The sequence below is a fragment of the Carlito syrichta genome, unplaced genomic scaffold (genome assembly GCF_000164805.1).
Source record: "Carlito syrichta isolate Samal-C Ts95f unplaced genomic scaffold, Tarsius_syrichta-2.0.1 Scaffold315007, whole genome shotgun sequence".
Taxonomy (NCBI): Eukaryota; Metazoa; Chordata; class Mammalia; order Primates; family Tarsiidae; genus Carlito; species Carlito syrichta.
In genome coordinates this window covers 197,956-225,581 of record NW_007259103.1, presented here as the reverse complement: position 1 = coordinate 225,581, position 27,626 = coordinate 197,956, and the positions used below count along the sequence as shown (strand labels likewise).

The following is a 27,626-nucleotide window of genomic DNA, read 5'->3' as shown; positions in this document are numbered from 1 at the left end:
AGCCCAGCTGATTTTTGATTTATTGTAGAGATGAGGTCTCGCCAAGTTGCCCAGGCGGGTCTTGAACCCGTGGGTTCAGGCAATCCACTCACCTCAGCCTCCCAAAACGCGGGATTACAGGCTGTGAGCCATCAAGCCTGGCTTGCCAGTATTTTTTTAACAGGACAGTGATTTTTTAACTTTTGGGATCCACAGCAAAGAGTACATTTTGTATTGTATGTGTGTGCTAAACTGAAACGAAAGTGTCATAAAATTACTTTCCTGTGCTGTGTGTCATGCAGTTTGCTGTTTTTCTACTCTACTTCATTTAAAAGTATTCTATTTTTTAAAAAAGTTGGTCCTAATCCACTAAATTGATGATATAACCTGCTAACATGTTATGAATCTTAAATTTGAAAATCAGTGATGTAGTAGTATTGTTCTGTCTCTAGATGTCTTTTTCAATATACACTTTAAACTATAGACAGATTTCACTCTACAGTATATTTTTGGTTTCTGATAAAAGATATAAAAATATCCTAGCCTTAGATTGAAAGTCAAACTTGAAAATTTTATAACATACATGAATTTCATAGTTTCCTCGGACTTCTTTTTCAGAGGGAAATGAAAAAGATTTTACCTTGAATGATTTCGGCTTCATGATCTTTCACTCACCATATTGTAAACTGGTCCAGAAATCTCTAGCTCGGATGTTGCTGAATGACTTTCTTAATGACCAGAACAGAGATAAAAATAGTATCTATAGTGGCCTGGAAGCCTTTGGGTAAGAGGAGCTGTTATAATTTTGTCCCTTCTAATATTAGAGCACTTTTTATATCTTTTAAATTATTATTTGTACAAACTTGAAAAATTTAGAATCAAAAAGATCTTAGAAGTCATCTAGTTTAAGTCATGTATCTTATCAGTGAAAAAACTGGGTCCCACAAACGTGGTAGTTTACCTACCCAAATTCTTTTGTCATTTCTACTCAGATTTTCTGATTTCCTCCTTTAACTTTCATTCTCGTCACCCTATTAAAATAACCACACAAATGCCTATATTTACTACAGCTCTTTTCCTTGCCCTTCTCTTTATCCTGTTCCCTCTTGCTGTGCCCACTGCCACGCTTGGCATCTGCTTTTATACTCCACTTGTCTTTTTCTCACTTTTTAGGCTCTCTAGCATGTTAAACTCATTCTGTTTCTCCCTTCTTGTGTCCTTTCTCCATCTGATAAAATTTTCCTTGACTTTTTTTTTTTTTTGAATCAGAATCTCACTGTGTCTCCCAGGCTGGAGTGCATGCACTCAACAGCCACTACAGCCTCCACCTTCTGGGCTCAGGTGATCCTTTCACCTCAGCCTTCCAAATAGCTGAAACTACAGGTGCACGCCATCATGCCTGGCTAATATTTTTGATTTTTTTGTAGAGACAGGGTCATGCCAAGTTACCCAGACTGGTCTTGAACCCTTGGACTTAGGCAATCTTCTCGCCTCGGTCTCTCAAGGTGCTGGGATTACAAGTGTGAGCTACTGCGCCCAGCCTCTACTTGACTTTTAAGACTTGGTTTCTGTAATATCATGATTTTGCCACCTAAGTAGACACTATTATGGGCTTGAGTTAGTATTCTATTTGATAACAACAAAGCTTCAGTTGTTCTGTTAACCCATTCAAATCAAGTACTTTTAACTTGATTGTAAAAACCCTTGAGAAAAAGGACCATATATATACATATACAATTGTTATGTCTTCCATAGCAATTAGCATGCTACTACTTGCTTTTAATAAGGAAAACAGAATCATACCTACTTAGAGATTTGAGTGTTTATTAGGCTTACTGTCTAATGTAATAAAAATGTAGGATTTGAATGCTGTAAAATCGTCCTTTTTAAAATACATCTTTCAGGGATGTTAAATTAGAAGACACCTATTTTGATAGAGATGTGGAAAAAGCATTTATGAAGGCTAGCTCTGAACTCTTTAATCAGAAAACAAAGGCGTCTTTGCTTGTATCAAATCAAAATGGAAATATGTACACATCTTCAGTATACGGTTCCCTTGCTTCTGTTTTAGCACAGTAAGTAGAAATATCACCTACTTAACTCCCTTCATTTTGGGTATATTAGATTTCTAAGACCAAATCTAATGTTAGGTATGTTGCTAGTAGACTGCAGAATATCTTATCTTTAGACTTTCTAATCTGTTGTTGTCCATTGACTTGAAGCATACATGGGTTGAGGCTACAGCTCTTCCAAGAGCATTTGTTAATTTCATGCTAGGTTTCCTGGTTCTTGTTTTCATGTTTTTATTATTGACCTACAGTTGATCCATAAGTCCATGTTTGACAAAGTAACTTATTTTGTGATATAGTAACTTTGATAAGCCTCATCATTCCCTAAAAGATGAAAACTCTTATTTTTCAGTCTACTTGCTGTAATATTAAAACTTTAAGTTAGAGCCTTAAGAACTTTAAGCTATAATCTGAATTTTTACTTTTACTTATATGGCTTCCCACATATTGTAGATTTGAATCAGTTAAATGTAACCATTTTTTTATCCTGCGCAGGTACTCACCTCAGCAATTAGCAGGGAAGAGGATTGGAGTGTTCTCTTATGGTTCTGGCTTGGCTGCTACCCTGTACTCTCTTAAAGTGACCCAAGATGCTACACCAGGTATGTGCTTTCAAAACAGAATATATTGAGAACTGCTGTGGTGAGGTTGATCTAACAGGCTTCTCAAGTGAGTCCTTGAGACTGTTCCCTAGATCTTTAAAACATTTTAATCTTCATTACTTCTTTTAGCATAGCCAGGTTTTTATTCTCTGCCCTAAAAATCTGCCTTAACTAAAAAAAGGGTAGGACTAAGTTATTTAATTTTTATAGATTTATAGTTTTGGCTGTATTTTTCCCTGAACAGGAAGAAGCAAAAACATAGAGAAAAACTGATGAAAACTTGGCATTACTTAAATTTATACCTTGGATTGACTAAAGACAAGTTATTTATAGTTTTAAATTCCACCTATTTTCTAACTTGTCTTTTGGTTGATACTGAATATTGGTTGACCTCTGAATCTCTAGTCAGAGGTCATAGGAAGTTTATCAAATAGATGTCATAGTCTCTTTTAACTAAACCAGTAGTTCTATAAAAAAGTTATTTTTCTTTTGGCAACATTTTATTTAGGCTTTTTTTGGGCATGCTATATATTTTTTTAGTTTTTTAATGTTGGAATTATTTACTATTTTAGGGTCTACACTTGATAAAATAACGGCAAGTTTATGTGATCTTAAATCAAGACTTGACTCAAGAACTTGTGTGGCACCAGATGTCTTTGCTGAAACCATGAAGCTAAGAGAGGACACCCATCATTTAGGTAAAAATATTAAATTGTGTTTAAATTAATTCAAAAGCTTATTATTAGAAAGCTATACTAACATTAAGGACGTTGCATTTGAGATAAGGATGTCAAAGCTTTCTTCAGTATTAATCTGATATCAGTGAAAATTGTAGGGATATATGAAACTTCTTTAGTTTTATTACCAGATGAGTTGTGTAGTATAACTAATTTTAGATTTTCTCTGCCTTTTCTTTAGTCAACTATATTCCCCAGGGTTCAATAGATTCAATCTTTGAAGGAACATGGTACCTAGTTAGAGTGGATGAAAAGCACAGACGAACTTACGCTCGGCGCCCCTCTCCAAATGATGACACTTTAGATGAAGAAATAGGACTTGTGCATTCAAACACAGCGACCGAGGTAAGTAAAGCTCATTGTGTTAGTTGTGTATTCTTTGACAGGGTAAAAGGTTTCCATCCCCAAGTCTTAGAGTTTAGGAGACCTAGCTGAAATTTCTCAGTTGGATGGAATGTGAGTAAATCAGAATAGTTCAGAGCAAGAGACCCAGGATTAGATTCCAGCTATGCCCTGTCCAGCTTTATAAAGTGCTCTGCACTTGAATTATTAGCATGTAAAAAGTGCACAGTAAATACTGGGTTTATTAATAATACCAGAGTTTAAAGGGAGACTGATCTAGAGAGATAAATTGTCTGTGGTGTGTGTCTTGTTGAGAGATGGAGTAGAGGCAGGGTGTTGAGCTCCTTACATCTCTTCCCAGACCATGGTCAAAACTGAATCTAGATTGTCAAGAAGTAACAATCACAGCTATGATTTGAATTCCTATTACATGCTAGGTACTTTACTTACATTTTCTTATTTAATTCTTAGGACAACTTCCTTGCAGTTTATAAATGATACTATCCCCATTTTAGAAATCAGGCTCTAAGAAGGTAAATTACTTGCCCAGGATCTTAGCTAGTAAATGGTGAAGCCAGATTTCAAACTGAATACTTTATAACCTGAAGTTATTTATTTTATTTGCTTATCTCAGCTTTGGTAAATATGGAATTTTGCTTTTGGCTGTTGAACAAATTAGGCAGCAAATCAAGCCACCAGTGTTTTGAGTTGCAAATATAAGAATGTAACAAGTAAAATATTGTGTATGGTGGATCTCTGTGGCAGCCTTCCTCTCTCTTGCTATATGGATAATTATATGATAAATTCTCCATAAGGCAAAAAGTGCATATTTAGTTCCCCTCATGAAAAGTTATATAGAATATATATTTAGCATAGACCTCGCTGAAGTTTTCTTTTATTAGTTTCTCTACTTGAACTTTAACGAATACCATGATTCTTGGAGGGAAAAAAAATCTTAGTCAACAACTTTTTGCTTTCATTTTAGCATATCCCAAGCCCTGCTAAGAAAGTGCCAAGACTCCCTGCCACGGCAGCAGAACCTGAAGCAGCTGTCATTAGCAATGGGGAACATTAAGATTTTCTGTGAGGTGTAAGACTTCAGTGTGGAGGTGGGGAGGGGGTGGGAATACGGGAACGTTGGAGGAACGGGATGTCTGGGGACAATTTTAAAGGGTTATATGTTGCTTCAATTTTTATGTGACTGACATGGAGCCTGGAAAACTATCACGTTCTTGGGAAAGTCTTTGCTCAATTTGTGAGATGCTTCCTGTTGTGGTCTGGCCAAAGCCAGATGTACTTGAATGATGTTAAGGGCTCTGTAAAACTTTGTACCTCTCTGGTCATTTGTATGCATGAAGTTTAGTTTTTAAACATGGTATAATGAATTGTGTGCTTCTGTCAGAAGAAAGCATAGGTACTGGTCTCCAATTAAACATTTTTTTAAACATGTAAGAATTTTGTACTTTGAACAACAAGATTATTGAAAGTACCTGTGGCTTTTGAAAAACGTGTCTCGCTTGGGGAATGTGGTCTCAAAATGTGATATGTACAAACCTCGTTTGAAAATGGCAAGACATGCCTTTTTCTAAAATTTATAAATCCTGAAGAGGAAGAAAAGAGATGGGACAATAACACTGTTCTGGAATCTGGAATGTTGCTTTAAGTCCAGGCCAGCAGTGACAAAAGTTACTGTAATGACCTCTGAACAGAGAGATACTACCATTAAGTAGGCTTTTGGTATAGAAAACACGGTCCATTTGGGAGCTATGGTTATAGCTCTAGGTGTGCTCCTGAATTCGTCACGGTATTCAATGCTGAACAATGTTGAGATATTATTGGAGGCGTGTATGAGGAAGTTTGTTGCAATCCTTTGCACCTTATTTTAAAGGATAAATGAAACATTTTTCTGGCTGCCTTTTAAAAATTTAGAATGGAAAGGGAGAATAGGGACAGGGCATTATTATGATGCTTCAGTATTACAAATTTTCAGACTGACAACCTAAATTCATAGTGTAAAAGACTTCTTTCCTTTTTCTTTTTTTTGTATTTATTCAACGAAAATAAGAAGGTACAACTCGAGTTTTTACATAGTCTGACTAGCCAAAATGTATATTCTACTTTAAGTTCTGAAAGTAGAATTTATTAAGCATTTTCTCAGATTTTCACCTTAAAACAAAAAATAACAAATGAAAGCTATCACATGAGATGAAAAAGAAAATTGGTTAGACAGTTTTGTAGATCTTTTTGGTGCTGAACTATGACATGAGCCTTATAGATTGTAAAATAGAGATAGTTGGAACTAATGTACAGAACTAAATTTTTTAAACTTTATTTGCTGTTAAATTCTTTGAAGTTTCAGTTATCTAAAATAAACATACCCAAATATGAAATGTAACGTTTCAGATTGCAAAGTAATATGTAATGTAGTGTTTGTAAGATACTCTTGTCTAATATTAACTAGTAGTATTTTGATTTGTACAGTCATAATTTGTTAAAATGACTTCATTTTAACATCCACTGATGTAGATGAATAATGTAAGTTCAGATTTAAAGAATGGTGGGCAAATGGTGCATGTAATACTTTTGCAAGTATTGGGAGATCGGTATGTTTTTAAAAGAGTAATTTAATCTTTGGGTGTCAGGAAATGGGTTTTCTCAAAGTCCATTGCCGGCAATGGGCAGGCTTGGTAACACTGGCACCGGGCATTAACCACACACTTTATTAACAGTGAGATGAATAAATTTGAAATAAAGTTTTAGAGAAATAGTTCAGATATTTGAGTGTTCTTTTTTTCCTCTTAAACTAACAATGTAGGCAAGATGGGCATTCCTTTCATTTCAGTTCATTCACTCCATTCCTTCATCATTCCATAAACATTTGAAACCTGATATAAGCAAGACAGTCTACTAAAGCCAGAATTAAAAAGATGGCAAGATACATGGTCTTGCCTTCAAGGAGCTATTTGTCTAGTGTGGAGAAATTTCTACTGATAATTTATTATTCATACATCTCAGAGAAATTAACTTCCAAATTAGGTGGTAAGTTTTGCTATATATAAACTTTGCTATAAATATTTGTGAAAGTGAGTTACTGTTTCCCTAAGAAAAAGTAAGACTAAGGGTTGGCAATTAAAGAAAACCAAATTTAGAAAGACAAATACAGAACTGCCTACTACCAGCTAGAGTCTCCAGCCTGGAAGTCCCATATTGCTCATGATAGGGGTTTTATAGAGAAAATTCTTGGCATTGACAGTAATATTGGATTAGAGAAGCTCTTAAAAGCCCTGTCAATGCTTAGGATTCTATGAATTAGTAATTATATCAGATTTTATATATATATATGATTTAATTACTAATTTTATATATATTATATATATTTAAATACTGATCAGTTCATATTTTATCATATCATGTCTGACTTGTGCTCCAGCTGCTGCTGGCAACTCATTCCATGAAATCTTTGACCAGTTTCTCAGAGAACATGACCATACCTCCCTTTGGATTCTTGCTATATACCTGTCACTTCAACCTCACTGATGTGGGTGCCTGCAGAACTCACTTGGTACTCACAATTTAAAGTGCAAGGCATCGGGCCACCCTTGACCAGTGGTGCAAAGTTGCTGGTGGAAAATGCTTTCCTTTCTCCCTCAGGCAGACAATTCTGAGATGCATTTCATAAGTTTTCCTCTGAAGATCCTCTGAAGAATCAACCATAAGTTGGCTATGGCCAGTTTGGTAATAGCATCTTTCTATTTGCTTTCCTCTTTTGTTTCACTTCTGTGCATCTTCTGCAACCTGGGATCACTTCCCAAATAAATGACTTGCATATAAGCTTTTGTCTCAGGCTCTTTTTGGGGGAATCCAGGCTAAGACGGTTGATAGCCAGAATGACCCTGGAAAGCAGACCTTCAGGATGAGAGATTGGAGCTGGTTCATTCACCAAATGACAGAAACCTCATTGCTGTTTGTAATAGGCAGAATGATATCCTTTCACACCTACCAAAGATTTCCTATTCCTGGAATCTGAATGTTGCCTTACATGTCAAAAGCAGATGTGACTAAGAACCTTGAGATGGGGAGATTATCCTGGGTAGGTCCAACCTAATCATGTGGATCCTTAGAAGCAGAGAACCTTTCTTGACTGTGGTCAAGGGAGAGTGACAACAGAAGTTTGGTCAGAGAGATGCTGTGATGCTGGCTTTGAAGATGGAGGAAGAGGACCATGAGTCAGAGAATATATAGGCAGCCTCTAGAAGCTGAACAAGACCGGGAAACGGATTCTCCCTAGAGCCTCCAGAAAGGAACCAAGCCCTGAAAACACCTGAATTTCAGTCCACTGAGACCTATGTCAGACTTCTATCTCATAGAACTGTAACAATAAATTCGTGTTGTTTTAAGCCACGAAGTTTGTGGTCATTTGTTAGGAGATCGAGAGAACACTGATGCAGTGTTGGTAAGTAGGGTGGTAACAGCCCATGGCATGCAGTAGCAGCAACCAGGTACTGCTGAGACTTATCTGTGGGTGTGGGTGGAGGATGAAGCATTGAATCCTGTGTTACCCGGGAATTTGGTAACTTATTAACTGCTTTGAAGTCCGGAAAACAACAATACTATAACAGGCTCAAGTCAGCCAACTCTCAATTCCAGGTACACTGAAAGCTGGAAGGCCCTTAAGGCAAAGTTTAAGGAGAGCCTTATCTTTTGCAGTGGAGAGAAACCTACCTAAGATAGGCCCAGGATCTAATTGTAAGGTTGGAACACATTAAGTCTTGATATTTTTCCTTTCTGGGAGGAAACAGTTTAGACACTGAAGAAATTCCAGAGCCTGGAATACATGCTGTTAGAATGAGGGGGAAATGTGTGTGAGCAGATTTTGAGGGTGTTAGACCAGAGGTGGAGGTTGAGGGGAGAATATAAGGTAGGATAAGGCAGAGTGTATTATGGGAACACTTATTCATGATTTGGAGTGGTGAACACCTGAAGTTGGTCCCAATATGCTGCTGGAATGGCTGCTGAGGCTTGGGCATGGTCATGTATATAGTAAATGAGAGGAAGATGGTACAACTGCATTGGCATATTATTGAGGAAAGGATTGGAGACTGAACAACCACCTATGTTCCCCAGGAGAACATTGCCTTTTCTAGGGCAATGCAGAATGCACTGGCTTACAAACTGTTCATCTGACAAGGGACTGATATCCAGAATATACGTGGAATTTAAACAACAGCAAAAAAAACACCCAAAAACCAAAAAACAAACAAAAACATTAAAATGGGGTGCATCAGCACCTATGAAAAGCTTCCTGGTGGCTGCCCACTGCAGGCAGTGATTGATGGTAGGAAATGCTGCCAGGGAGTAGAGCATGCTATCAGCAGTAGGGATAATGGGATTATACAATGGCAGAGGTCATATTTTTTTCTTAAATGTCAGAGGTAAAGTGAATATAATATAATGGCTAGTAAGGCTGGAGTGAAAATCAGGTTGCCTTGATCTGCAAGATTTTGTGACAATGGCTAATAGATCATGAAGTTCTGAGAGACAGGAAGGAAAGAAAAAACTGGTGAGCAGAAGGCTAAGGCAGGCTGTCACAATGGGAAAACAATGATCCCTTAATCAGCTTCCAGATCTAAATCAATTTACAGATCTAATGCACAATGAAGAGAAGCAATGCTGTTGAGGAAAGGCTTTGCTTTTCCAAGTATATAAGATGTACATACATAGCCAGAAATTTTTAGGACTCTTGAGTGCCACTGTGGCTTTATGTGTAGATGAGGGCTTACAAAAACCAGGTGATGAAAGGAGTTCTGCCCAAAGTGTATCTCATAATGGGTCCCACCTTGGGATTCCTCCAATCCCCAAGCATATATTTGGGACAAATATAGACCCTTGACTTGTGGAGTAAGAACTATATGAAAGAATGAGCCACATGGCAACATTTCTCCAGACATATTAATAAGTCATGAGCAATTACATGAGAAAAGGCAACCATTGGTATCACCATCAAAAATTTTTTAGCAATGAAGGGTAATGGGCTCTATGACACTCTCATTTAATTTACCACCAGACTCCTGAAAAAAAGCAATTGAATAATGGAGGATAATGATAGACTATTGCAAATCTCAGTTGCAGCTGCCACGTTGGATGTGATATCTTTACTGAAAGTCTTTGGCATTTGACACGCAGCTATTGATTTGGCTAATGCATTCTCAAGTTCCATCAGAAAGGAGTATCAAAAGCAGTTCACGTTCCTTTGGGATGGACAGCAATTCCCACTTACTCTATTGTCCCAAAGCAATGTTAGATGTCCTACTGTATGTCACAGTATAGTCTAAAAGAACTGTGATCATTTTGACATTATATAGACCATCCTGCTGGTCCAGTATATTGTGACAACATGCTAGGTGGATTTGGCTATCAGGAAGTAACAAGTACTACTCTGAATGCCCTAGTAAGACTTATGTATGCCAGAGTTTGAATGATAAGCTCCGTGAAGAATATGGGGCATGCCACACTGATGAAATGCTTAGAAGACTAATGAACTGGGGCATGCCTACATATTCCTTCTATAGTAAAGAACAATGTCTTACACTTTCCACCCCCAGCACTAAGATAGATAGAAGCATAAAATTTAATAAATTCCTCCAGACTTTGGAAGTACATATATTATACTTCAACCCATTTATCAGGACTGCCAGTTTCAAGTGGATCCCACAAAAGAAAAATTACAGGAATTTCAAGCTTCTGAGCTAGCTGAGCATTTCTGACAGCGTATGTGGCAGTTAAGAATACTATGTGGAGCCTCTGATGAGCCCCAGTGGGTTACAACATAGCCCTGGAGAGTCCTGTAGTGTGACCATGCTTCCTGTAACAGAGAAACACTCAGGCTCCTGGTGTGCTGCTGGGTCCCAGTAGAGACTGAGTACCTGATTATGGGACACTAATGGACTAAGCAAACAGAGCTGTCTGTGTATAAGCTGGGGATTATCAGATCCATGGAGTCATAAATTTAGATAGGCACAGCAGTGAATCGTCCTTATTGGAATCAACATTCCAGGAAATGGATTTGCCTTTCCTTCCTGCAATACAATCATGTTAAGACACAGAGAGTACCTAATTCATTGCCATATCTCATACAATATTGCCTCAAAGGACCCCTTTTTGATAAAGGAGGTGAGGCGATGGGCACAGGACCACAGGATCCCTTCATTTTAATCATATACCTCAACACCAGAAGCAGCCAGCATAAGCAGAACAATGGAATGGCTCAGCTAAGCATCAGATATGAGACAGTAACCCTGGCAAGGTTGGGGTGTTGCCCCCCCCAAGATTTGGTATACATTCAGCTTTAACAATGGCTAGCATATGTCCCCCATCATTAAAATACACAGGTATGGGAACCAATAGATGGAAGTAGGAGTGCATCCTCTCACCATCACAGTCAGTGACCCACTTGATGAATTTGCACTCTTCTTTCCTGCAACCTGGTCCTGGTGGTATTACAGGTTTGGGTTCCTGGGGGGCAATGAATGCCTTCACCAGGGTACCCAATAAGAATTCTAGTGAATTGGAATCTACAAATGTTACATGGTCACTTTAGGCTCTTCATGCCTGTTGGGCAAGCAGTCAGAGAAAGGAGAAATTATACTGGTGAGGCTTATTGACTCTGATTATCATAAGGAGCTAAAGAGGAATACGTCTGGAACCCAGCAGGTTCTTTGCTGTGTCACTTTTGGGGTTCATGATAATGGTGAGTAGGCAATCACAACAAACACAGCCTAACAAGGGCAAGGCCACTAAGTGGCTCAGATTCTTCGATGAGGAAGGTCTGGGCCATATTATCCAATCTAGACCAGCTGGAATATTGGCCAAAGTGAGGGAGATTTAGAACAGGTGATGGAGGAGGGAGGTATGAGCCTCAGGACTAGCTGCAGTAATTGACTCTAGCTCAGTGGGTCTCAAAGTGTGGCCCTGACTAGTAGCTTTGGCATCACCTAGGAACTTTTTAGAAATGCATGTGCTTGGGCTCCACCCCAGATGTATGAAATCAAAATCTCTGGGGGTCAGGACTCACAGTCTGTATTTTAACAAGCCTTCCCCATGATTCTGAGGCACTACAGCTTGAGAACCACTGCTGTAGCTTGTTCTACTATTGTGTTAAGTCCTTCCAGTTCCTGCGTCCTTGAAGGAGTGGACTTAACAGGGGGCGGGTCCGAGAAGAGCACTGGGCTGTGTCGGACAATTTCTGTGCACCACTCCAGATCTTTCAGATCCTTTCAGCCACACTGCTCCCTCCAGCCACTGATGCAGTGACTATTTCCTGCAAGTTTGGACAGTTTAATGCAAGCCCTATTTGACCGTACTTGGACTTGGGTTAGTGCTGTGTACCTCTTCCTTCCTGCTCCAAGGCTTCTCTTACATGTAGGCCTGGAAAGCACATTCCCACTTGGTACTCACACTGCACAATCTTGAAATGCAGAGCAGATGACACCATGGGCCACCTTTGACCAGTGGTGGCAGAAACTTATCCATAAATGCTTTCCCCTTTCACACCCTGGGCAGATGTCTGAGATGTGTTTAAGGCTTCTGAGAGGATTCTGCAAATCTGCACACCGGTCATCTGTAATACTGGCCAATTTGCTCATGTATCTTGTATATTGGCTTTCTCTGTTTCCCGTTTCTCAGTCCTGTACTCTGGGATCACTTCCCACATAAATTACTTTACATGGAAGCCTTTTTCCTAGGTTTTATTTGGCGGGAGTCTAGTCTAAAACTCCTAGTTACCCTTGGCATTTTGTAAGAGTCACCCCTGCTTCTCAATCAGATCTCAGACTGACATCTACCCAAAGTGGCCTTCCTTAATGACCAATCCAAAGTAGTAAGTCTCTAATATCAGATCATCTTTTAAAAAATTATCTGCATAGTATCTATTAAGAATTTTAAACAAATATATAGTTGTTAGTACCTTTGTCCTGTACTAGAATGTCCTGCACACAAGAGGAGGGACCTGGTGTATCTTATTCTATGCTATTTCCTCAGCACCTTAAACAGTGTCTGGTGTTCAGTGTAGGAGGCACTGAATAAATATTTAGTGACTAAATGAATAAGTGCTAGAGATTGAGAATGAGACAAAGTCCCAAATGAAGCCAGAACCTGAGCTAATAGATTTTGGGGGAAAAGAATACATATCTCAAATTCAAATTTATTTAAAAATTACAAAATGTCTCCACACAAATTGTCCATGAAAAAATTTAAAAGCAGCAACAATATTCTTGGTTAATTACCAGCAGTCTAATGTAATTTATAAAATTGAGCAAAATTTGGATGTGTGTCTTATGCCTCTGTAGACACGGGACCCTTTCTTGAGGTCTCTTTCTTTAGGGTTTGGTAACATCATTAGTGGGACACTTTCCAAGGCCTTTTTCCTCTGGACTCGATGTAAGATAATCCTATAGACCCCTGTGATTGAGCTGCGAGCATCTCTCCCTTGGTTATTTCGAATATGCTCTTCTGTGATACCCAAATGTTCTAAAGTGCTTTTGACTTCATTTTCTTCTTCTTTGAGGGTGCTGGTTTCTGACAAATGTTTGGGATCCAGTTGGAAAGGTTCCAAAGGGGTGGGATATGGCACTCCTTTCATCCACTCATCGTTCATGATGTGTTCGATCCCATACCTCTCTGAGGGGGTTGGCTGGAGGACTCCTCGAATAAGTCGGTGGCAGGGCTCCGACACGTGTGAAGGCACGCTGTATGTGCCCTCGAGGATGCTCTTTTTTAGTTTAGCCACAGTCTCTGCTCGAAATGGCATGGTACCAGTCACCATGAAATACAAAAGCACCCCCAAGGCCCAGATATCCACATAAATGCCAACGTAGTGCTCGTCTCGGAAGAGTTCAGGAGCAGCGTAAGGAGGAGACCCACAGAAAGTGTTCAGCATTTCACCTTTTTTACTTACTGTGCTGAATCCAAAATCGCCCACCTTCACACAAGTATTACTGGTATAGAATACGTTTTCTGCTTTCAAATCCCTGTGAATAATTTGGTTTTCATGCTGTGGAAGAAGACAGAGAAAAGTCACTTTCAAAGTAAAATGCCAAAATAAAAAATGTATCAGTTGATCTGAAATAGTGAGGTGATGATGGTGTAATGACAGAAATTTGGTGGGGATCAACTTTAATCATGTAGCAAGCCCTGTCACTACCTTTAGCCCAATGTTACCCATACCTCCTAAACAGACCAAAGGTTCTATTTTCTATGGGGAGGGTTGGAGTCTGTTCTGACAGATAGACTCAGGAATTAGTGCCAGAAATAAAACCCAGATGTTATGAAATGACACATTCTGAAACACAATGAGTAATCCTTAGTCATTGAGGTCTTACATGGATTTTTCTGACTGAGGGTTCTCTTGATGGGGGCCAAGACCAGCAGGTTTGGAGCCTCCCCAACTTTCTATCCATACTCCCTTGGGTGAACTCCACTATCTTTACAGAATTCAGTAGAAGGGAGGTGACTGCATTTTGCAAAGATCTAGCAACAGGTCTCACTGTGGGTTGTGAACACTCCACTCCAACCGTTGCATTCTGAATCCAGACAGACAGTCTCCTGAGGACCTTTAATCTGTTCAGTCCCAAGGACTCTTAGAGAGTGACTTAACGTTCTATTTCCTGATGGGCCTCCTGGGGTAAGAATCTAGGCTTTGGAGTTGACAGCCTTGGTCAGTTCTGGAGTCAACTATAGCAGCTGTGTGTAATGTGTCAGTTTCCTTCTTTGTAAAATGGGGATACTGATAACTACCTCATAGGCTATAGTGATAACTATGTATGATGCTGTGTCAACAGTGCTCAGCATGGTCTTGACACATGAACTCAATAAAATGTGGATCTATGATTACGATTCATACTTCTTCTTTGCAGAGACCAGAGAACTGGGAGAAAGGGCAGGGCGTAGAGCTTCCAAGGACTAATGTCTGCATCCCCTACTTCTGGATTCCCTTTCACTCTCCGCTAGATTACTCTTCCAAGTAGAATAGAATGTGGAAGATACTTCACCCATATGTTCTATCATTCAGTATAGGTCTGGCTTATTCTGTAGTCCTGGGAAAGATCATCATAGCCCAGGGCCACCTAAACGATGACTGATGATGTACCACAGATCTGAAACACCCACCATCACTACAATCAAGTTCTTCTCTTTGGTTCACTTCTTTTCCTCCTCCCCTCCCTCCCAACTGCTATTTGGGACCCTCTAGGTCACTAATTCCCCTACAAATTCTTTGACCATGAGTTCACCGATCTTAGTTTTTGCTCCCACAACCATCCTGGCAGAGGAGTAAATTAGAAGCAGCCTCTCAACTAACATAGATGTCAGACAAGTGTCTGTCTTCTGCCAGTTGGACAGAACCACGCAAATGAGATCTGGTTAGATGGGTGGCCAAAAATTTTGGTAGTAAAGATGGTAGTCAGGTCTACAAGTCAAGGTCCTCCTGTGTGCCCAGCAATATGGCTAGCAATAGAGAGGGAGCAAAAGAGCCAGTCCTTGGAGGAACTAGGGAGTGTGCCTTAGGAGTCCAGATTTATCTAAAGAAATAATCAGATAACTAAAATAAGAATGCCATAATTGAGTATTCATCTGCTGGGCACAGAGGCGGTAAGAGCTGGGGGAGCTCGTGGAAGGCCAGAGAGATCCATGTGAACTGACGTGCGACTGAAAAAAGTTTCACAGAGGGAGACATACTGAGCTGGTCATTTAGTGTGAAGAGGATTTAGAACGTGAGATGTGATATGAGGTGAGAGGGCATCCTAGACAGAGTTGGGAAAGCAAGGCTGAGAAGCAGCGAGGAGCCAGCTACATGGGTAGTGGAAGTTGAAGTTGAAGAAATGGGTAGGGCCAGGGAGCAGGTGATGTTCATTAGCTGCTTCCAGTGACGCCTGTCAACTTCCACAGAAGCCAGGAGGTTGCCATGTACCTGAAAATCCTTGGATGTTGCTTCAGAGGCAAGAGGCATGACTAGACTTCTGACCCTCTCAGAAGGGACTACTGACTGCCATGTAGGACTAAAGCCCTCGGGATGCTCGAGTGATGGTAAACTAAAGCCCCATGCTCCCAATGCAGGTGGATTAGGAGCAAGACTCTCAGTCCTGGCCCCTGCTCACCATGTGCTTCACTGCAGACACAATCTGGGAGAAGATGAGCTTGGTTTCTGGTTCGGAGAGCTTCCCTTCGGTGCTAATTTTCCCAAAGAGCTCCCCACCCCCTGCATACTCCATCACCAAGTGGAGCTTGGATAGGGTCTCCACGACTTCGTAAAGGCGGATGATGTTGGGATGGTGCAGTTTTTCCATGCTGGAGATTTCACGGGATAATAGCCTCTGGGTTTTCTGGTCTAACTTGGTCTTGTCCAGGATCTTAATGGCCACCTTTTCTGGAAAAAAAAAAAAAGGTCAAAGGATGTGCCCGAGTTCATAGGAGTATAGATATTTAGAATCGGAAGGCACCTGGATCGTCCCCTTTACCTTAGGAGACATAGAGGTTGTTCCCAGGCTCACAGAGCTCATTGGGGGGTATTGATAAAGCAACCCCTGAGTTCATTCTCAGTGCTCTTCCCCTGGATCAGAGTCTTCCACACACAGGTTATGATGCCAAATCCTGGCCCCTATGGGGATTTTCCAGATAGTTAGAACTCCTTTGCTTAACCCAGAGAGAACTTCTGGACCAGCCCTGGCCCATCCCTTCAGCCTCATCGTCTGTCCTTCCTGTTCATTCCCAGCTCCCCTGCACCCTTTCGTCCAACCATTACAGGACATTTTATTGTTTCCTGAAAAGATACTGAACATTTATGCCTGGGACCTTTCCTCTGCACGGATCATTCTCCCCATCACTCCTTCCCTGTTCTTTACACCGTTAACATCTGATGATCCTTCAAGTCTAGCCTCAGAACTAACCCTTTCAAGGAGACCTTCTGTGATACCCGTCCTAGGATGATCCTGATGTCCACATTTGCACATTCAGAGCTCCAAAGTACTGTAATCTCAGCACACTGCTTATAAATGTCAATTCTCTAGTCTGTCCGTCCCTTTTTCCCACTTCCCAGCATGGACTGTTTTATTTGACTTGTACATGACACATGAGTACTCAGTGTCGACAGAGTGCTGGTGAGGGTATAAGGAAATCCGCATTGCAACGTGCTGCTGGTGGATTAACTAGTACAATGGTTCTACATTGTGTATTAAAAGTGATCACACCCCTTGACTCAACCTTTTCACTTTCAACGATTAATCTTAGAGAATCTAACATAAGTACAATGATGTATGTGTAAGAAGAGTGATATTGGGATTAGTTTATCCAGATGGTTAAAATAAAGTGTGGTAATCTAATCTTATAATGACACACAATCAAGCCGGGCTAGGTGGCTCAGCCTGTAATCCCGCGCTTTGGGAGGCTGAGGTGAGTGGATTGCCTGAGCCTGCGGGCTCGAGACCCACCTGGGCAACTTGGCAAGACCTCATCTCTACAATAAATCAAAAATTAGCCGGGTGTGGTAGCACATGCCTGTAGTTCCGGCTACTTGGAAGGCTGAGGCGGAAGGATCACTGAAGCCCAGCAGGTTGCGGCCACTGCACTCCAGTCTGGGCGACAGAGTGAGACTCCAACTCAAAAAAGATAAAAAATGAAAAAAAATAATGACACACAATCAAATGCAGTTCTCAAAAATAATGACGTTGATAATTATTTATTTATTTTTGAGTTTGGGTCTCACTGTGTCACCCAGGCTGGCATGCAGTGGTATGATCATGGCATACTGCAGCCTCAACCCCCTGGGTTCAGGTGATCTTTCTGCCTCAGCCTTCTGAATAGCTGGGACTACAGGCATGCGACACCATGCCCAGTTGTTTTTGTTTTTTTTTTTTAATGGAGATGAGGTCTTGCTATGTTATGTAGGCTGGTCTCAAACTCCTGAACTCAAGCAATGCTTCTGCCTTGGCCTCTCAAAGTGCTGGGATTACAGGTGTGAGCCACTGTGCATGACTGATCTTTATTTACTGATATGAAAAGATGTTCAATATGCAAGTAAGGAAAAATACAAACATACATTTGCATAGCAAAAAGTCTGGCAGAATATTCACCTAAATGTTTAGAATAGATGGGGGGTGGGGAGTCATAGATGGTTTTTCTTTAAATGTTGTTTTGTTTATATATATTTTCTATTTTTTCCACAATGAATACAGATTAATTATGTAATAAAATAATCAATGTTAGAAAATGAGTGACTCTTGACACCAAAGTAAAATATCATTCTTTTTTTGGTTTAAACTGGGCCAGACTTTCTATTAGATAAGAAAGAAATTACCAGGTAAGTAAACAGAATAGGATCACAGAGTACCTATTTGACCTACTTAAAAAACAATGGCTTTGAAGAACTTTGGCACAGTGGTTATTGGCATGGAAATGATGCTACTTGTTTAAACTAGGAGTGTTATCAGTAAACTAAAGTAGGTTCATTAGGGCTTCTGGAATGGAAGCAGGCAGTGTTCACTGGTGTCTGGTGCACCCAGCACTTCCTTCAGGGGAGGCGATACTCAGCAGCGAGGACTGGGGCTTGAAGTAATCTTGGCTGGCTATCAGCCCCAGCAAATGGACCTCCAAAGGCAATCCTTGGGGCATTCTTCTTCCCTGGTCGTGCCTTGTCTACTTTTCAATTTTAGGATTAGGATTTCCTTTGACTTTTTACCTGAAACAGAAACCTCTGGTTTTGCTAGCCTGTTGGGGGAGCTGTCATTTTAGGGGCTCGAATAATGAATTCCACCCTTCATTTTCATGCATTGCCTATAGAGAAGCCCACTGTTTCTCCTCATGCTCTCTATCACTGACCTAGACATCTGTGTTTTATTATTATTGTTATTATCATTATCTTAATTTTAAAGATGTGGGGTACAATTCAGGATTACGTATATAAATGGTCACTGTCGGGTAAAGTTGGGGCCTCACTTTGGTCCCCATTTCACCTGGTTTGAAATCCCTTACTGATGTTGTGTCTTCCCCACTCCCTCCCCTGGCTGCTTCTCATGACTGCCAATGCCTTTCTTATAGTATTATGATAATTGTTCAGGGTCCACTTATGAGTGAGAACATGTGGTACTCAGTTCTTTGTTTCTGTGATAGATATGATTATTACAGACTCTAAATCCATCCAAGTTGCTGTGAAGTTCGTAATTTTGTCCTTCTTTATGGCTGCATAATATTCCATTGTGTATATGTACCACATTTTTTTGGTATCCAGTCCACTTTCAGATGTCTGTTAAGGCATCATCACACCCTACCACCCTCTCCCCGCTGAGATCACTGCACATCATTCCTCACATGGTGAGAGAGAATTGATGGTGGTGGGTGGCAGGCTGCCATTCCAAACTTGCCATTCCAAACTTTCTTGATCCTAACTTTCTTTTCCTTTCATGGTTCTTAGCAAAGGCTTCCCTCCCAGGGCCAGGTCTAGAGTGAGGCAAGAGAGGTGTTGTGAGGGTGAATGCTTCTTTCAACCCTGTACCTTGGGTGCCTCCATGGCCTCACTTTGTGTGAAATCACATTATAGCCAGGTCTTGTAACATAAATATATAATCATATTAAACACTTTAAAAGCCATGGTGGTCTGCATTGTCACTGAGTGGTAGAAAACACTGTCCCATGAAGATCAAGGTCTCTAAATCTACTCTTTCAACAAATGTTCATTGAGCCACCTACTAGGCACCAGGCAATGAAAATGCACACTGTTCTTATAGTCCAGTGAAAGAGAAAGACTTTGAGAAAAGCCCCTTCTACAGGTGTGGTGCCTATTAGAAAGGGATACAGATAGAGAATGGAAAGGACTTTCTGGGTAGGGACACTTTAGTCGTGACCAGGAGCAAGGCCTGATACTTGGCTGGCAGATTTGGCATATGCTGGACCCAGCTGAGACATAAGGTGTGTGCTTGAGGTCCCGAGAGGAGCTCACTCTGCTGGACATTTGGAATGAAGAGGAGTGGTTCCAAATCAGCCTGGAGTGGTAGAGAGGGATCAGAGAAGCCAGGGCCTGGATGGTTGTTTTAGGAAATGCAGCCTTTGTCTTTAGCATAATGGGAAAACATAGCAAGGTTTTAAGGGAGAGAGTTATAACCTGAGTCCCATCTGAGGTGGGCACTGTGGCAGCTGTGTGGGGAGTGCAGAGAAGAGCAGCCATTCCAGAGCTGATGGTGGCCTAGGAGTGTTAGAGAGAGCACTCTCTTGGTGGTGGCAGGGGGAGAGAGAGAAGTAGACAGATTGAAGAGTCAGCCTCCCTTTTCTCCAAATCTGATGAGGAGTGGGACACAGGTCCCACCTAGTGGGCAGCACATTCTTTAAACCAGGACTCACAAACTCAAATGTTTCTGGAGGCCAGAGTGGTAACAGCAGGGTTATTGTGAACAGCAGGGAGTCAGTGGGGGCGGTAGAGTCCTGAGGTGAAGAGGCAGCTGCCACTTACCTCCACACAATGGTTACTGTTTGGAATGTTGGCTTGGCATTTTCAAATCTTTTGATTTTTTTTTTCAAGAGAAGCCAGACATCTGAAATGTTATGCAAAATCTTCTGATATGTTAAGTGTCAGCAACTAATTCAAATTTTAAAACCTAGATTAGACCAATCAAAATATGTCTACAGGAACAAGGGGACAAGGGGAGGAAGCAGATACTAGAACCCACAGAGTGTGGTGAAGAAAGCAGGGACCTTCCTTCTGGACACACCACTGGCCTGAGTCAGCCTTCTAGTCAGGGGCTGGAGGAAGACAGATCAGGTCCTCTCTTTCCTTCTAGATACTCTGCAAGGGCTCCCTAGAGACCAAAGTCAATCGAAACCCAGAGAACTAAGGGAATATGATGTAGCTGAAGTCAAGAGCAGAATGAAGAGTAGAGAACAGATCTGGAGGGGCCAATGGATGATTATAGGTACAAGGTGCTTGTGAGAAAAGTAAGTGCCAGGGGCAGTGGGGTCATAAAACAGGGGGATGTACCCCTAACCTGAGGTCAGGGAAGATTTTTTTTTTTTTGAGTCGAAGGTTCACTCTGTTGCCCAGGCTGGAGTGCAGTGACACGCTCATGGCCACCACAGCCTCGACTTGCTGGGTGGAGGTGACTCTTCCACCTTCCAAGTAGCTAGGACTACAGGCATACACCGCCATGCCTGGCTATTTTGTTGTTGTTGTTGTTGTATTGTAGAGATGGGGTCTTGCCAAGTTGCCCAGGCTGGTCTCAAACCCTTGGGCTCAAACAGTCCTCTCACCTCCACCTCCCAAAGTGCTGGGATTACAGGCATGAGTCACCATGCCAGTCCAGGGAAGATTTTAACACCTTGTCTGGAGCCTGACAAAGAGTTAGCTAGAGGAAAGTAGGGAGGGGTTCTAAAAGTAGGGATAAAAGGCTGGGCATGGTGGCTCATACCTGTAATCCTAACACTTTAGGAGGCTGAGGCGGAAGGATCACTTGAGCCCAGGATTTCGAGACAAGCCTGGGCAACATAGTGAGACCTCATCTCTACAAAAAAAAAAAAAAAAAAATTAGCCGGGAGTGGTGGACCTGTACTCCTGGCTATTTGGGAGGCTGAGGTGAGAGGATAAGCCTGAGTCCATGAGCTGGGATTGTGCCACTGCACTCCAGTCTGGATGACAGAGTGAGACCCTGACTCAAAAAATAATAAAAATAAAAGTAGGGAGGGGTAAAAGAGAAGATCTTGAAGTAGAAAAGTCCTGATATCTTAGAGTTTTGGGCTACTGGTTCTTTTGATTGGTTCCCTTTATCAAGAAAACATTTTGAGCACTACTCTAATATATGTATGTTTATTTATAAATAATATCCATGAACCAATATACACATTTAAAATACATACATAGAAATTAAAAAGTATAGTCACACACATCAATATTAATGGAAGTGCCAATATTTTTTCTCTCATCCCAGTGAATCATCTTGGGTACCCCCTGGGGTATGTGCACCGTACTTTGGAGACACTTGCCTTTGAGAAATCAAAAGAGGAGAGCAAGTTGGCACAGGGGGAATGAAGGAAAACATAAGCCAAGATGAGTCTGGAGAGGTAGCCAGGGCAAAGGTCTTGTAAATTGTTTTCTGGACCTCACATTAAGGGCAGTAAGCAGAGAGTTACATGATCAGGCTTGCAGTTTCTAAAACATCACCTCTGGCTGCTGCAGGGAGTAATGATATCACATGGAGACAAATTACAGTAGCTTAATCTAACAAGGAAAGGATGAGATATTTAGGAGGTGAAATCAATAGGACTTGGGGTTTGGCTGTTAGGGGTTGAGGAAGAGGTCAAGGTTTCTGGGTTGAGCAACTGGGAGGATGGTGGCATTCACTAGAGAGGATCTCTGTTACCACTGTCATGGTTTCATATAGTCCTGTCCCTCTCCCACTCAGCGAAACCACCACCTACTTCCCACCTACTCTTGGCCTGCATCCATGCAGTTGAATGTGATGGCTTGTTTTACTTTGAATTTCTGATCAGTAACTACAGGTGGGCCTTCTGGGCTCCTGGCAGATATACTATCTTCCCCTAGTCCAGTAATCCTCCTGCCCTTTCATATAACTCTTTCATAGCTTCTTTTCTCTCATCAAATCTATAATACATTCTCTCACTTCTCACTCAGAGCTGATAACCTTGTCCTTACTTTACTGAGTAAAGAAAGCAATAAAAGAGAATTTCCTCACTTTTCCCCACAATGTCTTCTAACCTACCTGAATCTGTGCCTATAAACTCCGTTCCTATTTCTTTGAATAAATGGCCTCTGCTCCTATCTAAGGGCTAGCTAAGATTCCATTCATTCTCATGTCCTATAAAACAGTCCTCCCAAAATGTTGCTTTCTTCCCTGCATCACCGATTTTTCTCTTTATACTGGCTTATTTCTATCAGCACACATTTATTGCCATTTATCCATCTTTTAAAAAATCTTCCCAATAATAATGCTAACATATGTTTACCAAAAGACTTATAGTAGAATGTTCACAGCAAAATCATTAATAAATAGTCCCAAATTAGAAACTATCCTCATCATAAACAATTGAATGGATATATAAATTGTGACATATTCATACAATGGATGACTATATAGAAATGAGCACGAAGCATCTAAAATATACAAAATAAGATGGATGGTATTCACAAACATAATATCAGGCAAATGAAGTAAGACAAAAGAGTACATACTGTATGATTCCATTTATATAAAGTTTAAAACAGGCAAAGAATCCATGATGTTAGAAATCAGGGTAGTGGTTACACTGGAGGATATAGTGAATAGAAGGGAAAATGAGCAGGACAAGGGCTCTGAGTACTGAAATGTTCTCTTTCTTGATCTTGGTGCTGGTTGCATAGGTCATTTTAGTCTGGAATATTCATTAAATTACATACTTAAAATGTTCTTACTTTTTTGTATTGGTGTGTATTAAACATCAAAAATGTCAAGAGAATCTGTCAAAAACTTCCTTGCACTAATAAAAGACTTTGGCAAAGTCTCAGGGTACAAAATCAATGTGCAAAAGACAGTCGCATTTTTATACACCAACAACAAACAGAGAACCAAATAAAAAGCACATTCATGATAGCCACACAAAAAATGAAATTCCTTGGTATCTTCCTAACCAGAGAAGTGAAAGACCTTAACATCAAAAACTACAAAACACTGCTCAAAGAAATCCAAGAAGACACAAACAAATGGAAACATAGTCTGTGCTCATGGACTGGAAGAATCAAAATTGTTAAGATGTCCATCCTACCCAAGACAATCTACAGATTCAATGCAATGCCCATTAAACTACCAAGATCATTCTTCTCAGACCTGGAAATAATAATACAGAAATTCATATGGAAACATAAATGACCATGAATAGACAAAACAATCTTCAGCAAAAGAAACAAAGCAGGAGGTATCACACTTCCCTATTTTAAACTTTATTATAAGGCTACAATGAACAAAACAGTCTGGTATTGGTACATGAACAGGCATATAGCCCAATGGAACAGAACAGAGATTCCAGAAGCAAAATCTCAATTTCTTAACCAACTCATCTTTGACAAAGTCACCAACAATAACCACTGGAGAGAGAATCTGTTCAGTAAATGGTGCTGGGAAAGCTGGCTGACTGCATACAGAACATGGAGACAGGACTCCCACCTATCACTATACACAGAAATCAACTCTAAATGGATCAAAGACATAAATGTAAAACCTCAAACTATAAAAATCTTAGAAAACATAGGAAACACCCTTATAGACATTGGAATATGTAACCAATTCCTGATCAAAACTCCAAAAGCCTATGACGTAAGAGGTAAGACAGACAAATGGGACTTCATCAAACTGAAAAGCTTTTGCAAAGCAAAAGAAATCATCAAGAGAGTGGGAAGACAGCCCACAGAATGGGCAAAAATATTTGCCAACTGTTTATCTGTCAAAGGCCTAACATCCAGGATCTATGAGGGACTCAAACGTGCTGAAAGGGAAAAAACAAACAAACAGCCTTATTAAAAAAAAAAAAAAAAAAAAGGCAAAAGACATGAATGGATACTTCTCAAAAGAAGACATGTGAACAGCCAACAGATACGTGAAAAAATGCTCAGCCTCACTAATCATCAAAGAAATGCAAATCAAAACCATATTGAGATACCACCTAACTCCAATCAGGATAGCCATCATTAATAAAACAAAAAACAACAGATGTTAGAGAGGATGCAGAGAAAAGGGACTATTTCTACACTGTTGGTGGGCGTGTAAATTAGTAGAACCTATGTGAAAAACAGTGTGGCAATTTCTAAAAGATCTAAAAATTGACCTTCCATACGACCCAGCAATCCCCCTTCTAGAAATATACCCAGAGGAACTCAAAAAAGATACCTGTGCATTCATGTTTATTGCAGCACTACTGACAGTAGCAAAAACATGGAACCAACCGTGCTGTCTATTGAAAGTGAACTGGATAAAAAAAAATGTGGTACATACACACAATGGAATATTACACAGCCATAAAGAAGGACACAATTGTGGACTTCGCAGCAACTTGGATGGATTTAAAGTCTATCATACTCAATGATCTATCACAGAAACAAAGAACTGAATGTCACATATTCTCATTCATAAGTGGACCCTGAACATTTATCATAATACTATAAGAAAGGGATTAGCAGTAATGGAACACTGCCAGAGGAGGGAGTGGGTGACACGTAACATCACCGAGGGTAACTGATCCTAAAACAGGCAAAGTGAGGACCAGTGGAAGGCCCAAGCTTCACCTGTTCATAGACCACTTATGTACCTAATTCTGACTTGTACCCCACATCTTTAAGATAAAAATTAAAAAAAAATACAGAGCCAAATAAATAAAAAATACAAATGCAGGGGGAAATAAATCATGGCTGGGCACAGTGACTCATACCTGTAATCCTAGCACTTTTGGAGGCCAAGGCAGGAGGCTCACTTGAGCCCAGGAGTCTGAGACCAGCCTGAACAATACAGTGAGACCTTATCTCTACAAAAAGTTTCAAAAAATTAGCCAGGCATGATGGTGTACACTTGAAGTCTCAGCTCCTTGGAAGGCTTGGGGCAGAATGATCACATGAGAAAGTCATGATTGTGCCACTGCACTCCAGCCTGGGTGACAGAGACTCCAACTCAAAAAATAAAAAATAAATAAAAAACCCTCTCTTGATGCCACTTCCTCCTCCAGCATCAGACTCTTTCTCTCATCCCCTAGATAGTAAAATTCCTTTAAAGAGCTGGTTCCACTTCATTGTCTCTAATTCTCCCCTCATCATCTCTTGGAGTCAAGAGAAATGCTCTCTTAAGTAATCACCAGTAACCTTCAAATTGCTAAGCACAATTCCCAGGCTTCAGCTCTCCTCCGAAAAACATTTGTATCACTTTGTTTCTAGGACAGTACACACCCCTCAGTTTCCTCCTACCTCTTACCACTTCTTAAGACTCCTTGACTGAGCCCTTTTCATCTCCCTACTTCCAAATGTTGGGTACCTGAAGGCTTAGTTCTTAAACCTCTTCTCGGCAATCACTTCCTTGATGATTCCAGATACATAAAGACACTTGCCTACTGTGGTGCTGTCTCGGTTTGGGTTCTGCTAGAAGCAGATCCTGAGGCAGAGATTCAAGTGCAAGTAGGTTATGAGAAAGGTAACCCCAGAAAACACTAATAGATGAATGAGGAAGCGAGATAGGAGAGGAAAGGGGCCAATAGAGGCTATGTTACTAAGTAAGTTTCCAGCCAATCCTGCTAAGAGTTATCATGCCTAAGTTTTATCACGAGGAGAGTGAGAGCGCCGGGACATTTACACATCAACTCCTGCCAGTAATTGGATGTTGGCCACTCCTGAGGGATGTGAATTTTTTACTTCCAGCCTACCATACACGCAGGCGCGTAGGCTCCAGTGGTTAGAGAAAGCCTAAGGGAAATGCAAAAGAGAGATTAGCAGTTGAAGGTCAGGCCTTCATGCACTGAAATGGTAAGGCCCAAGCAGTCATGGGCGAGGCACCAACAGCACCTGCTCAGCAATGTTACAGATGTGTAATAGGCATGTCAAACACCACGTGTTCAATACTGAGCTCTTGATCTCCCAGATCCAAACCTGCTCCTCCTACAATCTTCCCCATTTCAGTAAAATATAAACTTTATCCTTGTGCTTGCCTAGGCCAAAAGTCTTTAAGCATTCGACTCTCCCCTTTTACATTTCACTTTCAAGCTATTGGCGAATCCAGTTACCTTCAACCTTTTGAATAATTTGTAGCCAAACTCCAACCATTTCTCAGCATTCCACTGCTACCTTCCTGGTCCAAACCGCCTGGATTACTCCAATGTCTCCTAACTGATCTTTTCTTTTCTGCCCCCTGCAGTCTATTTTCGACAGAACAGCCACTGTGATCCTGTTAAAGCTTAAGCCAGATCATGTCACTCACTCCTTTGCTCCCTCTAATCACTTCCATTTCACTCCTAGGAAAAACCAGATTCCTTACTTTGATATACTTGGTCCATCAGGATCTAGTCCCTTTTATTGTTTGCCCTCATCCCCCTGGATTGTTTCAAGAATGCTTCAGGTACCTCCCATCTGGTTCTCGTACGCTGGCTATGCCCTCTGCTTTTCCCATATACATGCATAATAAGTTCCCTCATTTCTCCCAGTTCAGTAATCGCCTCCTCACTTTGGGTGACCCAGGCAGGAGGATCACTTCAGCCTAGAAGTTTGAGACCAGCCTGTGAAACATAGTGAGACCTAGCCTCTACAAAAAAAAATATCTGGGCGTGGTGGCACATGACTGTAGTCCCAGCTACTCAGGATGAGCTGTGATAATGCCACTGCACTTCAGCCTGGGCAATAGAGTGAGACTCTGACCAAAAAAAAAAAAAAAAAAAATTACCTCCTCAGTAAGGCTGTCCCTTACCAACTTACCTAAAAACTGTAGCACTCACTGCCTCTTTCTCTCCTCCTGCTCTGCTTTCTTTCTTATCACTTATCACTGCATAACATAAATAATATTTGACAAACTTATTTTTGTCTGTCTCCTCCCCACTAGAACATAAACTCCCTGAGGACAGAGATTATTGTCTATTTTGTATCTCCAGTTCCTGGAATGGTGTCTGTTACCAGCAGGTGCTCAAAACAAATATTTGTTGAATAAATGATCTCAATTAAGAACTCAGGTAGCACAATTCACAGTGTATATTTAACTTTGCACTTGACATTTTTACTTACTCTTATGTCCATCTGCCATGTTACTACAGAGTTGTCATAGCCATGCTTTCTGGTGGCTGAGTAATCTTCTGTCCAGTGTACATGCTTTAATTTACTTGACCATTCCTGAATCATTGGATCCTATAAATTA

The 27,626-nt window shown here is 40.7% G+C and overlaps 2 protein-coding genes across 2 annotated transcripts in view; one reads left to right on the top strand and one right to left on the bottom strand.

Annotated features, from left to right (window-relative positions):
* Positions 1-597: 597 nt before the first annotated feature.
* LOC103274843 (hydroxymethylglutaryl-CoA synthase, cytoplasmic) lies at positions 598-8,130 on the top strand (the record flags this gene model as incomplete). Its single annotated transcript, XM_008072265.2, has 6 exons — positions 598-763; positions 1,884-2,054; positions 2,544-2,650; positions 3,223-3,348; positions 3,569-3,732; positions 4,715-8,130. Coding segments are annotated over 6 exons (824 nt in total), but the record flags the coding sequence as incomplete, so codon positions are not given.
* Positions 8,131-12,892: 4,762 nt separating this feature from the next.
* Positions 12,893-27,626, bottom strand: part of NIM1K (NIM1 serine/threonine protein kinase) — a 25,552-nt gene continuing 10,818 nt past the window's right edge. The window contains exons 2-3 of the mRNA XM_008072264.1: positions 15,879-16,147; positions 12,893-13,777 (exon numbers count right to left, since the gene is read on the bottom strand). Of these exons, the coding sequence (XP_008070455.1) occupies positions 13,028-13,777; positions 15,879-16,147 (1,019 nt within the window). The 3' untranslated portion in view covers positions 12,893-13,027. The remainder of the gene's footprint in view (positions 13,778-15,878; positions 16,148-27,626) is intronic.